The sequence below is a fragment of the Perognathus longimembris genome, chromosome 24 (assembly GCF_023159225.1).
Source record: "Perognathus longimembris pacificus isolate PPM17 chromosome 24, ASM2315922v1, whole genome shotgun sequence".
NCBI lineage: Eukaryota > Metazoa > Chordata > Mammalia > Rodentia > Heteromyidae > Perognathus > Perognathus longimembris.
Genome location: NC_063184.1, coordinates 22,101,130 through 22,118,074, shown reverse-complemented (window position 1 = coordinate 22,118,074; position 16,945 = coordinate 22,101,130). Strand labels below are relative to the sequence as shown.

Sequence of the window (16,945 nt, the reverse complement as noted above, 5' to 3'; positions counted from 1 at the left end):
AAATTCATTCATGAAGCTTCATAAGAATAAATTGCTAGAAGTAATGTGTGTATTTACATATATATAGGCAATGATCATGTTACCATACATTTAAATATAGCTCTGCAGTTCACAAAGTAGTAACAATAATGCTAGAACACTTTTCTAACCAGAAAGTCATATGTCCCCTACTGGGGAGAACACTGGAGGACTGGGAGGAAGTTTCGAGAGGCTTGAGGAGGTCAGATTGGCGGTTTGAATGAAACAGAATAGAATAGCAATAACCAAAGCAGGTGGACACCCTAAAGTCAATCCTATTTATGTATTACTTCAGGATCAGACACATCTGAAAGTTGGTGGTGAGTGCATAGGATAAAAGTAAGGATCAGAAAGACTATAAAACGCAGGGCATGAATACTCAATGAGCAGGAGTCTTAATCAAATACTCCCATCTCCTGACATTAATAGTCCAGGAATCTGTCCATTATTATCATTTTATTGTGCTTCATCTAGATAAAAGGAGTCCATATTCTTTATGGAATGTAATCACTTTTATCATCAACAACTGTGTTCACAAAATGCTATAAAGAGCCTATCAGGATTTCCAAAGGCATCATCGCCTTGGGTCTGGAACATCAAACATTCAATGCAGTTGGCTATTTGTACCCAGTTCCATTTCTTCTCCATTTCTTGACTGGAGTATGTGCTTTTATGTTCAATTTTTTTTGTTCTAGATATTAATCTCTTGTTGGGTAAATATTGTCAAGATTTTCTAGCATTCTGTAAATTGACTTCTCCATTTTTAATTTTTGCTGTGCAGAAGCTTCTTAATTTTATGCATTCTTACTTGTTAACATTTGTTCTTATTTCCTCAGCTATTAGAATCCCATTGAGAAGGGTCTTGAATCTCTATTTCCAATATCCAAATCCCCTGGTAATTGTGACAGGCATAGTAATGGGGTGACCACAGAACAGAAAGCAGTCATTGAACAGGAAATGCATGGAATACTGTTTTAGGAGAAAGTACTTTTATCTCTATTTCAATACTTCACACTCGGGTTGGAATTCACCCCCCATGGAAGACGAATCATTGAGCACCATGAAATAGAAGGATTTGGACCACACATTATGTCCTATGAAACCTTTGTTATTGAAAATGTTATTACACAGATGGAAGCTAAATATATGAAAAAATTGTTTTCTATTATCTTGCTATACTTTCATGTTTAGAAAGTCTATTCTTTTTCTAGTATCAGACAAGTAGTCTCACATATTCTTCAGATTTCCTTTTAAAATGTGACCCCTTTCCCATCATAATTCTTTCCTTATAATACAGGAATTTGTGTTTCACTGTGTGACAAATTGCTTTACTATCATCCTATTCAGTCTCAGTTTTAAAAAAATTGCTGCATTTCCCATACTTATTGGAATTACAACATCCATATATAACATACGTTTTATTAATGTTATACTTATTTTCTTTTCCAAATAAGTTCTGTGCTGTTTCATTTGTAGACTTTACAAGATGTTTCTAATTAGTATTCTACATCTCCAATCATTGAAAATGAAAATTTTCATTTTCAAAAAAAATGTTGCTGTTCTTACCTGTTTCCTTCTAACTCAATTTGCAAGTATGTCAGCAAGTCCTAAACTGTCTTTTAGATATGTTATCTAGAATTTCATTGACTATCAAATAATCTCATGATGAGTGACATTTTGTTTTAAAGTTGTGTCTCCACACTTTTATGAATACATTATACTTTACCCAGGAGCCAATTTAAGTCTTTTGTAAGGTATTGAAGAGCTTTTCTCATCATTTTTACTCAAAGTATTCGTATTTAGTATATTATTTCTCCAATTATCTATTGTTTTATCTTGATGCATTAATAAAACAGAAAGTGATTTGCATATAGCTATTAATAACCAGACTATGTGTTGAAATCCCAGGATTTATTATGTATCTGTTCCATTGATTTTGTGTGTGTGTGTGTGTGGACCTCCAAAATAGCTCATCAAATAGTAATGTGTAATTTTGTCTTTGCCAGATAACAATTTTCCCACTGGATTGTTTTTCATTTCCTGCTATTTATTGCATGGGTTACAATGACCAAAATAGAGTTAAGTACAGGAGTAACAGAAGGCAATATCTTACTGACTATACTAATAATGTCAAACTTGCCCGAATACTTCGTTTATCTTTGGCTTGAAGTATTCCATATCTCACTAAGGAAGAGTTTTGCTTCCTGGTTAACCAATAGATAAATAACTTTTCTATTTTGTCATATGTCTTTCTAATATATTTTTAATTAGCTAAAATTGGTATGCAGTCTCATCTGTAAGACTCAGTCCACAGCAATAGTATTTCCACACTCTGGTGGTGTTTTCCCTTTAATACTGCATTTTAATGTCAACACACAAACTTTTTGGGTTAGTTTATTTTGTGAATTCAGTCCATTCTCTTTTTTATCTTTGATGCCTTTCTAAATCAACTTTATTAAAATTTTTGTGATAATCAATATCTTTGATTAACTTGTAAGTGTGTTTGTTACCTTTTGTCACTGTTACACAATATCTGAGCAAAACAACCCAAGAAAAGAAGGATTTTCTTTGATTCACAGTCTTAGAAAGTTCAGTGCATGACTGCGTAGTCCCACTGTATCAGGACACATATGTGGTGACATTAGCATGGAGGAAGGAGGTGGCAGAAATAAGCTGTTCTCCTCATGAAAGCCAGCAAACAGACAGAGGTGGACCAGGGATAACATAAGGCCAGGGATGAGATGTGTCCAATAAAGACAGAACTATATCTACCTCTTTACAGCCCATTCACCTATGACCTCATGGATGAACTTAATTCTCTCATGATGTACTAATGTGTCAGTAGTGATACTAGCCAGAGACAAAGTCTTCAACACATCGATTAAGCTCTGGGATAAAAGCATCATATTCAAACGAAAACAATGAGTTAGGATGGGCCAAATTACTGAAAGAAAAAATAGTCACTGAAAGATGTCACAAAATAAAACACAGGGAAGTGGCACTAGAAAGGGGTGAGGATGGGCCAAGGGGAAAGATGTGGATTACAAATGAAGGGGAGAAGAGAGGTAGAATGCAGTTAAGAATCCAATGTATAGCCTACAAGATTAAGAAGAATGAGGGAAGGGTAGGGAAAGGAAGATATGAGTGAGAATGTTGAAAGAGGTGACATTAATCAAGATATATTCATAACTGCTTTGTTAAATGGCAACTCCTTAACTACTTAAAGATTATATATATATATATATATATACAGAGAGAGAGAGAGAGAGAGACAGAGAGAATAGATGTCACAAATTATTTCCTGTGAATATATCTCCCTAAATAATTACACAAAAGGTTATAGAGTTATAGTTTCTTTACTGCAGTGCCCACCAAAGGGATTTCCTATAACTCCAACTATGAGATATCCATAGTTCACAGTTTCCTACTTAATAACATAGAAGAACATAGGACAGGAAATACAGCTGGTTGGTAGGGCCATGTTTGTCATGTCTCTTCACCACTATGAGTTGTGACCAATCCATCTAAAACTTAGGTTACAAGCAAGAGAATGATCCATTTGAGAATATGTAGATCTACCAAGCTTAGAAGACTTTTAATCCAATGGAATCCATAATTTCTTGTAACAACTCCAAAGACAGAGTCTCTAAAAGAGACGAGTCCCATCACAAGAATCAAAACTCAAAGCCCAAAGACATGCCTTCCTATTAGGCAGCCAGAACTCTTCTAGTCCAAATGACATTTACCCCTCAGCAGATCCAGTTACTAATAACCCCAAAGCACAAATTCTCCCTAAGGAAGGTTTGATTATATACATCCTATGATCTTTGGCACAGTTGCACATACGTCAATGTAATATTTCTAATCATATGTTATTGAAATTCCAACACCAAATCCTGTTTTCTTCTTTTTTTTCCCACATGTACACAGGTAAAACATGGAAATTATGCTTTTGTATGGGATGCAGCTGTGTTGGAATATGTGGCTATCAATGACCCGGACTGCTCCTTTTACACCGTCGGGAACACTGTTGCTGACCGAGGATATGGAATTGCGCTGCAGCATGGCAGCCCTTACCGAGACGTCTTTTCACAAAGGTAAGGTTGTGAAGTTCCAAATAGGAAAGAAGACATTCAGAGAGAACACTTCCTTCGACAAGATAATCTATTTAAACAAACTATCCCAACCTAGCTTGGTTGCACTTTGTTTGCTTTGATGGGAGAAGCAGAATTAACAACAAAATGGTGGTGGCAACTGCCTGTCCCATAAAATGTTTTTCTCCCAAAACATGTACTGGAGTGATTATGTTTCGCATAAATACAAGAAATATTGTTGCCTCTAATGTATCTCACACTCAGGAATTGTGATATGCCAGAGTATAAGAGTGCTTGTAAATTCTTCAAGAACTCAATTGATCAATCTTGTCTCTCAATTTTTAGTCACTAATCATCATAGAGTCAGGAAGACTTAATCATCTTGAAGAGGATTAAAGATGTTCAATGCAAGACCAAGTTAAATTTCTATTGTATTCTTGGATTGGGACTTTAGCTCTGCCTGGCACTGTTCTTGGGCTTTTATGCTCAAGGCTAGCACTCTCTACCACCTGAGCCAGAACTCCATTACTAACTTATTGTGGTTAATTGGAAATAGGATTCTCACAGTCTTTCCTATCTGGACTCCCTTCGAAATGTGATTCTCAAATCTCAGCCTATTGAACAGCTAGGATTATAGGCATGAGCCACCAGCACCCATCTTTATTATTTTTTTTCTTTCTTGGTTTCTCCATTGTTTCTTACACTGGGTAAACATAAGAAGACAAAGACACCATAGACACCTTCTTCCTTTCTTCCTTACCCCGTACTATATTTATGCTTTGATTCTCACAAGGAAGGCAGAAAATATTCCTTTACCTTAAAAGCACAGAGCTCTAATTCTTTTATTCCCCAATAAGAATGGGATATTATTTGATTGTTTTGGTGCCATTTCAGATGGGGGGGGTGAAAGTAACTTCATTAATTAGCCTCTTGGGGCTCCCTGAACAGACAACTGGATTACACTCTTCACATAGTTGACTAGAAGGAGCCCTAACAAAGTAGTTGTGAAAGAAGTTAAACAATTAATAAGTTTCTCTTTAGAGACACAAAGGATAAACTATCCCCCAACTCTGAGAGCAAAAGTGACATTGTATAAGACACATGTATAAACATTAAGCAATATGAAATTGTACAGTTAAATATACAGGGTATAAATATGGCTTGAAAAATTCTTAAGAAAAGGAGGTGGGAAATAGGTAATTAAGATAATTTTGTCAAACTTGAGCAGGAGAATTCTAGAGGAAGTAGAATTTGGATATGTAGACAGATAAAACTAAAACACTCCAAAAAATCAGGAAAACATAGAAATTAAACCATCATGTGTGACTCAAAGAGGAAAACTTTTATCACTGGCAATAAAATAGGTAGAGGGATATTCAGGGGGAAACCAAAAATTCCTGTGAAGTAGTTTCAGTAGCTCTACTTGCTATGGTGCTAAACATGTGATGTATTTCATTTACTCACCACAACTCTGTGTATCCTTTCATACATTTAAGCAAACTGACACTCAGGCTCAAACTTAAGCATGTTGCCAAAATCACACACTGATGACAGATGAAACTAGCACTGAAATCCAGGCTGGAACTCATGCCAACCCTCAGAGCCCTACCCTGGGCTTGTGGTGGCTTTGAGAGTACCCATCCTCAAGACTAGCTGAGAGGTAATGAGAATGCTCTCAAAAGTATGGGAAGAAGCAACTAGGAGAAGGGACTAGAGGACTCTGAACATTAGAGAAATACCTAGAACCCAGGATTCTGAAAGGAAAAGCACATACATATTTAGGGGCACAGACAGACAGGTTCCTGTGTCTCTTACTCCTTCCAGAAATCATTTGTCCTCCTTGGATTATGGAAGCTCTGTTTCATTCTAGACACAACTCACTATGAAGTGACTTAAAAAACCAGGGATTATTTTATTTAAATCCCTGCTCCTAGCATTTATCTCAAAGAAGCTTTCAGCCTGTAATACAGCCAGAGGGACGACCATGAAAGGCCACAACTCTGGACCTAGATACTTTCAAGAAGCAGGTCTGCTTCTTCTAAAATAATCTCTGCTGTCTCTAGATTTCAGTAAGTATTGTATTATTTTTAAGATAGTTATTACAGTGATATAAGTTAGGTATGGCTAAAGAGTAAATTTGTAAGCAAAATATTTCAGAGAGTAGAATTTTAATACACAACACACAACATCCACACACACACACACACACACACACACACACAAATAATTATTTTCTCTAAAAAAATCATCCTAGTCATTTTAGTTAAATCATTTTTTTTACTTCAAAGAATCATTTTACTCCCTGGACATGGCCTCAAGGCACATTTTTACTGCCTTAAAATTTTAGTCTAGTTTTGAAGGGAAAATTTGAGTAAAATCAAAGCACATACAGCTTTTTGATAGACCCTTAAATTGTTGTAAGCATAGTGCCATCAAGCTATTCCTGTGAGTTATTCCAGATGGACTTCGATGGTCATTATGTAAAGAAAGGAAACAAGCCTAGAATTTGAGACAAGAGTGGGACTTTGGCATGCATTTAGATAGACTCTAATTTAAAAATTAATCCAAGAAGGACAGTTAGGTGATCTGTGAAGAGTCTAACCTTGGTCAAAATCTACCTGGAGACCACAGGTCAGGCTTCTGTCTCCAACCCTGTTCTGCTAGTTATTTTCTTTAAAAAAAAATCCAAATTTTTATTCATAAAACTTACTAGTAGAATAAATGTTTTAGAACCAGTTCCATCAATATATTACATAAGGGAGTAAGAGTATTAATTAGAAAATATGTTCAAGGGAGCCACAAAAGCATTATTAGAACATCCCTTTCAAAATTGTCATTGCTTTATAGACAAAGGAAAGAAGTCATACCAAGATGAATAGCATCTTTCAGAATCTTATTTAGAATGTAGACAGAAATGATGCTACCATTTAGAGTAGTAGTTACTAGGTGCCTTGTTACATCATTAAATCCCTATCTAAATTAGATATTTAATCCTCAAAATAAACGTGAAGTACTAATATTAACTTCATTTTGCATAGGAGGAAACTGAATCATAGAAAAAATATATATACTTGCCATTTTTCCAGGTTACAAAACTAACAAGTGGTAGAGCCAGGTTTTTAACCCAGGGTATCAAATTCTGTATTATCTTTGCTCATTCTGCCAGCATCTTACACATAAACCAATGCAACAAACAGATAACTAGCATGCAAACTATCACTACCTCCTCAGGTAGTTGCTTTCCCAAACAGGTATAAGGAAGGAATAAAAATGCCCAAAGGCATTCTAATGTTTAATGAAACATTCAGTTGAAATTCAGCATACTTAGCTTGGAGAAACTTAAAGAGCAAAACTGAGTTCTCTGAGGAGAGGGGAGACCCACCCCAAGTTGGAGCTGGCCTCTAGCAGCTGATCAGAAGAAGTCAATAACAAATGTATTGAAAATGGAAAGTTGTGAGAAATGCCGCAGTGTTTTCCCTCAGCTCATCTTCTTTTGCTATAAGTAGCTTAAGATTCTACTTAACCAAAGCTTTAATTCTCCCTTCATAGAAAGAATTTTAATTCATTATGACTTTTTAATTGGTAGCATCCATAATTACCTCTTATCTATCTCATTTCATAGTTATTTGAGCAGCTCAAATAAACTCACAGTATAATTGGTTAGGCCGTCTACTCACATGTTGAATGTTTGCTAATAGGAAAGAGAAATATGCTATTTCTGGATATGAATTATGGTTAAGGTAAAAATAGAAAAAAAATCCGTATGAAATAAGCTCCATTGGCTAGATAATTCTCAGAGATGCCCTAGTGATTTGTGTTTACTAAAACACAAACTTAAAAAAGAAAATACCTCGAAGTGTTATTCCTTCACTTTATCTTCTTAGCAATTCATTTTTCCGTTAAAGTCATTTATGTTTTTAATGCAAAATCAGAGGTGGTTTTGTTTTACATATCACTGACCTCAGGAAATACATATAATAACCTTGTGACATTCTTTCCAACATTCATGAGGATAGGAATATGGAAACCTAGTGGGAGGAACTGACAAGCTCAAAATTACATGTATGTGGGTTTCCTGCTCTGATGTGCTTTTCAACTTTCTCCAAAATAATGGTTGTCTTAAGAAAATTTTTGTTCTAATAATTTATCACCACCTTCCATTCCTTTTTCAATGACTTCTTCGTAGTCTCCATCTTGGAACTAACGATCATGAATGTTAATAATGTGGATCTCTTTTTATTATTTTAGCAGAGAATTGCTTTAAAAACCATACCCTCCAAACCAGAATATATTCAGTAAAATGGTTTTGAATCCTTCTTTAAAATTGATGAGAGGGTACACGTGGATGTACTTGGATATAGTTGGTTCATGCCTAATTATGGGCCAAACTTTCTCAGTTGGAGACACGTAGAATTATTGAAGAAGTTAGTAAAACCATCCTATTCTCAACTTCTATGACATCGACTATTTCAGGTTACACATATGAATGACATCATGTGGTACTTGTTATTCGAAACCTGGCCCTATTTCACTTCTCATACTGATCTCTAGTTCAATCCATGTTGTTGTCAATGGTAGGGTTTCATTATGGCAGAATACAATTCCATTGTATATGTAACATGTACTTCATTAATCCATTAGTTGACTGACATTTCTTGGCTATTGTGAATAGTCACGCAGATGTCTCTTTGACATATCAATTTGAAGATATGTGGGTGTTCTGATATTCCCAGAATAATTAATTGAGGAGGCTGACAGTTCCCTGATGTACATTATTAGCACCTTTGTTGAAAACCAGTTGGCTCCACTGTGTGAGTTTATGTCTAGGCTGTCGATTGTGTTCCGTAACTGGTGTGTATTAACTCCAGCTTTTATTAATGCCATGCTGCTTTGATTAGTACAGACACATAACTACAGTGTACAAAAATCAGTCTAGGGAGAATTTATATGGTAAAAAGGGAATTGACTAGAATTGATGGTATCCATTTGAAGGTCATTATTATATCTCTGATATAAACTCCAAGAAGATTGTAATGCTTTGTTGAGAAACATTGTCAGCATCTAGAAGAACATTTATTTACTAGGTAGAAGACATTTGAGAGTATTAGTTGAGTGAGTGATGAATATTTGACTGACCAAGGAAAAGTAAAAGCCTAATATAGAGTGAAGTTAATGGAAATGGCAGGAATGGGAAAAAATATTACAAAGGTAGCATCAGCTATTGATTAAACATAGAGACAAGAAAAGGGAACCAAAACCATCGTGACATCCTTTATCCTTGCCACTGTGAGACAGGGAAGTCATTCAGGGAAAGGAAGTTAAAAGAGGAAACTGGTTTGAGAGGTAAAGTAGTCATTCTGGTTAAACCTGTTGAGATTAAGGCAGGGGAGGATGTCATATCTACAAGACATTATGACAGACAAGTGACAATGCAGAGGAGGAATTTGAGGAAGAGGCTGGAGCAGCTATAGATACAGACTTGAGAAAAATCTTCATGGCTTGTGATCATGAAATCCAGACACAGCCCATGGAAATGGTGCAGAGATAAAAAGGAAAAGGTTGCTCTGTCTGCTTCCAATATTCCTCTTTTGTTTTCCTCGTTCACAGTCGCCGTCCTATCACACCATGCCACCTCCCATGGTCACCCTTTCTCTCCATACTTATTCATACCTTATGCATTCTTTTTTTTTTTTTTTTTTGCCAGTCCTGGGCCTTGGACTCAGGGTCTGAGCACTGTCCCTGGCTTCTTCCCGCTCAAGGCTAGCACTCTGCCACTTGAGCCACAGCGCCGCTTCTGGCCATTTTCTGTATATGTGGTGCTGGGGAATTGAACCTAGGGCCTCGTGTATCCGAGGCAGGCACTCTTGCCACTAGGCCATATCCCCAGCCCCTTATGCATTCTTTATATCCTAGGTATTAAAGTAGGCAAGTTAATACGATGGCATGGATGAAGGATAGTGAAGGCATTGAGAACAATGACTGTAAGGTCAGTAGAAGGCCAGAAGACCTGATGAGTATTCCAGTGAAGACAAAAGAGATGGCAAAAAGTCTTACTATCTAGGCCCACATATGTAGCACATTGACAGGACTGACTGGCAAATGGTTGGGATGTGAGGAGTGACAGTAAATGGAGGCATTAGGATAGGCTTTGTTTTCCGTGACCAAATAAGTCATACTATTAGTGAACTTACTCCAGCAGGTGCCCGAAGTAGATTAAGAATCAGGGGGCATGAAGATTTCAGCCTTGCATCTGGTAAATTTGAGATGTTTTCTAATTAGAACAATCTAAGTTTATATAGGAATAATCTAAGTTTGTTAGAATAATCTAGGTTATATATGAATGTTAAATCAAGATCAAGGCATGGTTGGGGCCAACACATCTGTAATCTCAGCTACTAAGAAAACAAAGGTAAGAGCTACGGTTAAGGCCAGCCTGGACTATCTTAAAAACAAACTAAAAGCAAAATAGACTGATGGCAGGGCTCCAGTAATAGAGCTCTTGCCTAGTAAAAATAAGTTAACTAATAAATAGGAAGTTCAGGAGAAGATAAAATACTAAAAAGATAACTTGATGTGTGGAATACACATTCTGTGGTTTCTAATCTGTAGGAGTGAAAATGCAAAGTGATTTATTTCATTATAGGTTTTTGAGTATAAGAAAGAAAACACAAAGTCAAGTTATCCTAAAGAAAGAGATTTGTCCCACAGAGCAAAAATCGAGGGGTAGCATGGGACTCCATGGTTGGTTGGTTCAGGGGGTTAAACCAGACAATATTCTCGAGGATGGAGGATCTTTGCACATTTCCTTCCATCCAGCAATGAGGAGAGTCCTCGGGCCAGCCAGTTTGTTAGAAGCTACTCATCACAACACACTCGTAATATGAAGAACTATAACTCTTTCCCTTCAGTTTCATTACTTCACCTTAGGTCACACATTTATCCCCAGACTGAGCAGATCTCCCAGAAAAAAATACACTTAAAACTTAACTTCCCCAGTGAGACAAAAGAGTCAAGTATAGCCAAGTGCTAATGGCTCATGCCAGTAATCCTAGCTACTCAAGAAGCTAAGATCTGAAGACCGTGGTCCACAGGAAAGTCTACAGGACTGGTATCTGCACTCAACCCCAAATGCCAGAAGTGGCGCTGTGGCTCAAATAGTAGAGCACTAGCCAGACCCTGAGTTCAAGTCCCAGGACAGGCACACACACAAAAAAGTTAACTATAATTTCTCCTATAATGAGATCTGAAGAGTTGACAGATGGTAGGGAATCTAAGCAAAAAAGGAAAATGATCAGCACATACAATAAAATCCCTATCATTTATTACATACTTATTATTCAGCCAGTCTTCTGAAGTTTGACATCAACTCCATCTGTCCTCAAGGCACCTATATAGATGCTATCATCATCCCATTCTATAGTCAAGGAAACTGACAGAATAACTGTTCATATGATAGCTAAATTACAGCTAATAAATGGCTGAGCAGGGATTTACATCTAGAGAAATCTGACTAGTGAGGTCATCCCCTTAGCCAATTTGCTATAGTTATGGAATTTGCTATGTGTGGAATCAGAAAAAGAGTCTTTATATTCAGTATGGAAAGGAAGCGGACATGACCAATTTGTAGTGACATGAAGAAATGTACCTAAACATGGATGAAAATATATGATAGATAGGAGTTTGGATAAAGAAGAGGAGCACAGATTTGTCATGCAATAATACAAATTAACAAAGAAAATGCATAAATATGCATATATATGAAGACAAAGGAAGCCTAAGTCCCAAAAAATTGATATTAAAGAAAAATGAGGAAAAGACACTTGCAGGCTTAAAAGTGCCTTTAAAAATAAGTAAATAGGTAACTAGGAAATCTTGTTTGCTGATCTATAACAATCCCTGAACAGCACTGATGCTTAATAACTATAATTCTATAAGTGTGTGTGTGTGTGTGTATGAGTGAATGCATGATAGCCCTGGGGCATGAACTCAGATCTAGGTGCTGTCACTGAGCAGGAAAAATTTTACCTTCTTAATAGATTAATAAACTACTATTGACTTGGCATAGTGATACATACCTGCAATCCCAACGTTTGAGAGGCTGAGGCAAGAGAATCAGGAGTTTGTGGCCAGTTTGGACTATACAGTGAGACTATGTTTCAAAAACCAAAACCAAAAACTACTGCTCAAAGAACATATGAAAGAGTTTCTTTCATATGGAATCAATAAACCTAAATTATCTTTTCACCTGTATATTCCAGTTCAACTTATTTAGTTTCTTTCCACTCAACCATAAAGGTTATCTTCAATGGCCAAGCCTGCTTTTGACCATATTTAATTAATTTTCAAATTCTTCTCTGGTTGTTTTTCTTTCCCTCCACAATCTTTATTAAGCAGCTGCTTCCTCTATAATTCAGTACAAAATCTCACAGTACTTCTCCAATGGAGCTTCACACACTGATACTGACTGGTACAAGATTTTTCACCTGAGCCCATTTTCTAGTTGGTCATTGTCTTGTTGCATTAATTTTTTACATGTTTTTATTAGCTTAATTTCTTAAGGTAAAAAAAAATGTTTATGAAAGTTGCTCAATTTTATCTGGTATCCATGGAAGGTGAAGAATAACTTACAAAGGAAACAAGTTTTCTTGCTTTAAGAAGGAAAACCAGTCTCTTACTGCACTCTGTGTCCCCAGGGCGATGGTTCTAATGCTTCCTCTCTACATGCACCATGAAGCCAATGGGTCCCTGGTTAACTCAGAGTCACCGCACTATAGACTCTTGAAACTAAAAGACTGATAACTTATCATCTGTTTCAAAGCCATCTTGATCCAGGCCACTGTAGGGAAATAAAGTCTCAAGAACAAAGATAAATAGGCCAAGTCTTAAGTTACAGCCTGGCAAAGTTCATATTGCCGTATATTCTGGAATTCCTACCCATCATCTGTCTTGAGTACTGCTTTCTACCTGCCAACTTATAACTTCGAATCCTAGCCTGTCTCCAACACTTGAAGATGTGTAAAATCTAAATAAGTGCCTAAGGTTTGGGCCAGACATAGCTAGAAACAAAAAGGAAAATCAGAAGAGATTCAACAGAATCTCTTCCCCCCATTCCCCTCTCCCTACCCACACCTCACTGTGAGGTTCTAGCATGTTCCACTCCCCACCCTACTCTTTCTCAGCTTCCTGCTTCCGTTTAAACATCCTAACCATAAAGTGAAATCCAGTCACTTTTATTGCCAACTCTCATCCCAGGTAAGATGTCCACCCTGAGGAAACATGGGTCATGTATGCCACATTGAGACGAACAACTCAGGACAAGGCAGGCAAATGTGAAGTCAGTGAATTCCATTTAAACAGCTGTCACTAGCTTCCTGAGATTATATCTTTTTACATCTGGAGACTGAAATGACCTTTCATTTCAGATATGAGCGTAGCTCTTTTTTTCTTAATATGCCTATCCCCTCCCCAAAAAAAGGACCTACATCTGTCAGTCCAATCACATCCATTTTTATTACTTCCTGAAATCTAAAGGTCTTGAAAATGCATATCCCTCACTCAAAAAAAATCTTGATGAGTGATGGAGGCAGGCAGAAGGGGAAAGGAGGATAATAAATATGTAAGCAGTTGCTGTACAAAAGCTACAGTAGTTTTATTTTTTTTTTTAAGCAGCTCAGTGCTTAGAATAGTGGGTGGCACACAGGAGTTTCTAACTGCTGACTCTGCCTTTCAGATTCACTACACTAAAAAAAAAGTCCTTTGGGATGGTTTATGCAGAATTCTATGTCCTACTTTAAATCTAAGAACTTTTTTGACCTTCAGTGCATGTAGAAAATTGTAAAAAATAAATGAGAAAGTAGCCTGTTCAAAGAGAAGCTTTAAAAAAATCTTCAAGCAAAGCTTTTCTGTGTTATCATTGATTAAACTTAAAAAAGGGGGGGGGGTAGCACACTGAAAGCCTTAAATGGAGCTGTCCCTTGAAACCTTTTATGTACATGGTGCAAAAAATAAATTTCCATTATAAAACAAAGGCTTGGAGAGCCAGCTTACAGAATACAAAATGATCAGGCTCTGTTTTATTCAGATGTGAAGGTGACCATTTGAGGTCTGAAATAGCCATTGTGACCACCAGCTGTAAAATCACTTCTGTGAAAACTGGCTACCTCCAAGGTACAGATTCTGCATAATCTCACAAAAGACTCTGAGAGAAATCCCTTTAGGAAAGATTGAAATAATGAGCCATTACCTACCACCTTCAGAGTTCCTCACATCTTTTGCCAACATAGAAAAATCCATCTCAACCCCAACAGTAGACAACCGATAGAAATGTCCCCACCAGTTAGAGTCTTTCTTTTCTTTCCCCTCCCAGGATGAATGACCTAGTGTGGACATGGCCAGTTTCACAGGCAGCACAATGTTGTTCTCTGGGTAGCACAAACTCTGAATTTTAAAATGTGGAGCTGCCAAATTGCACAGGAAGAGCTCCAAGGAGGGTGTTGTCACTCCACAATAAAACACCTGTAAAGAGCATCTTCAGGCCCCAAAGCTTCCTTCCTTTCCATATTTCAATGCTTAAGAAATCTATGCAGCTGCTTAACTTAGAGCATTGGTGGGACCTTATATCACCTCGATACTCCCATTTGTGTGAATATTTTTATGCTTTCTCATTACAGGGCAGTGTGAAAAAGTACTTTAAGAACACAATTAAAATTTAAAAGTCAACATAAAAGGAATATGGGTGCGAAAATCCCATAGACACCACCATCTGGGATGCCAAATAAGTTGCAAGTTTTAGTGTACATTAGTTTGAAAAGAAGAAAAAGAGACACAGAGTTTCATCCTAGTTAACAAATATTTGTTGAGGACCAATTAAGTGCCCGACACTAAGATAGTCAGTGGAATTGCAGGTATGAACTGCACATAATCCAGCCTGTAGGCTGTTGATGCTCCAAGAGGAAACATAAACTAAGGAATGAGCTGTTTTCTGTCCAGTGTCTAAGGAAACTTCAGTCCTATACCACTAACTCAAATGAGAAGTATGAGGAACAACTTAAAGAACAATTGAAGTTAGTTAATGTTATGAGCTCTGTTGTAGAAGTCCTCACTCCAGGACCTGACAGTGTGACTGGATTTTTGAAACATAGTCTTTAAAGAGGTAATTAAGGTTAAAATAAAGTCACTGAGGTGTGCTCTATCCAATATGACTGTTGTTCTTAGAAGTAGAGAAGGTTAGGGCCCAGACACACAGAGGGAAGACCAAAGAAGACTCAGAAGCCAGAAAGCCATCCACAAGCCAAGGTGAGAGGCCAAGAAAGAACTAACCCTGGCAGCAACTTGATCTCAAAGGGTCTGCCTCAGGACTGAGAGAAAATAATCACCTTTAGTTCAAACTAGCCAGACTGTAGTACTGGTTAAGGAAATCTGAGCAAACTAATGCAGCGGATGAAGTAAATTCTACACCAAAGGGACAAGGCTCTACAGAATCAACTATGACCCAGATATATGGTGGCCAAGGAGCCTAAGGGGACTCACAGAAAGACACACAGGGACCCCTCAGCCTTCCTCACTGGAGATTCCCTGCTGGAGACGCCTAGCCATAGGTCAGACCTGATCCATTTCTCAGTGACATCAGATATAAGGGTTTATAAAATTCACTCCATCTGCACTCTTGATTGCTGATTATCTGAGATCAAGACCCTAGCTTCGGGGAGACCAATCAGAAACTCATTGCAAGAATCCAGATGTGAGAGGCTGCCAACCTCAAACTCAGTGAAAATGGGTGAGAACAGGAAATCATAGATAAAAGAACAATGTGGGACGATAGAAAACATTTTAAAGCTTCGGGACAAAGGAGGACCACAAAGTCATTAGCACAATTTCTGAGCCTTCGCTCACATCATACCATTTCCACTCGTGTTTGCTCCTCTCCATGTAGCCTCCTCTATAATGGCAGAACAGGCAAATTCCATTTTTATTAGTTCACGTATTTGGCAACATCTCCTAAGGCACCTGCCACCTCCTGTGTATCTCAAGCTTGTATTCTTGAACTCTGAAACCTGGGAACACTAAATTCATTCACGCTTCTAAAAAGAACATGGATCGAGGCGGATTCTGTAATACTTATATTTATAACACTGCTCAGAAATGTTCTGTTTTGTACGTGCAAAAATTGCCAATAGAATACTCGCAAACCCTTTTAACTCGCTTCTCCAGCTTTGACACCCCTGAGGAAGAATAAACTGGTTTCTAAATATAGTTAGCTAAGAGAAAGAATTAGGAGGACGAAAACTGGAGGAGGAGGGGAAGTGGCAGCGAAGACTCTGGTTTTATTTCCAATTGTTGGTTGTTTTAACCTGTCTCTTTCTCTAGACAATTTACTTTTAATACATAAGGATGTGGTTCATTTCTTGGATAAGTATACGTGTCCTGCTGGAATCTCTACATAGTGAGTCTGAATTTGATTAGGAGCTCTACCTTTGGTTGAAGCAAAGTTAGCCAGAAATACATCAAGTCTGTGAGCCTCACACATGTGAAAACTTTATTTGCCGTCTATGCAATGTTCAAATATTAGAAGGATTTATTTTTATTATCCCTTCCTTCAAATATTCCATCTTAAATGTCAGTTATCTTTGCAAAAGAAAAAAGAACAGGCTTTAGAGAATTGTCAGTCAAAACATTTCCTTTGTTCTTGGGTGTTTCTTAATGCCCTAGTTTTCCCTTTATCCATGGGGGAACTATTCCAAGACCCACATTGGTTATGGCAAACTACCAATAGGCATGAAGCTTACAAGTACTGTGTGCACCACATACTTTCAGAGTTAATCTGGTACCATGTT

At 37.3% G+C, this 16,945-nt stretch overlaps 1 protein-coding gene across 3 annotated transcripts in view; it reads left to right on the top strand.

Annotated features, from left to right (window-relative positions):
- Grid2 (glutamate ionotropic receptor delta type subunit 2) overlaps positions 1-16,945 on the top strand; it is a 1,008,435-nt gene that overhangs the window by 881,211 nt on the left and 110,279 nt on the right. For all 3 annotated transcript variants that reach the window (XM_048333648.1, XM_048333649.1, XM_048333647.1), the window contains one exon: positions 3,949-4,115. In XM_048333648.1, coding sequence (XP_048189605.1) covers positions 3,949-4,115 — 167 coding nt within the window. The remainder of the gene's footprint in view (positions 1-3,948; positions 4,116-16,945) is intronic.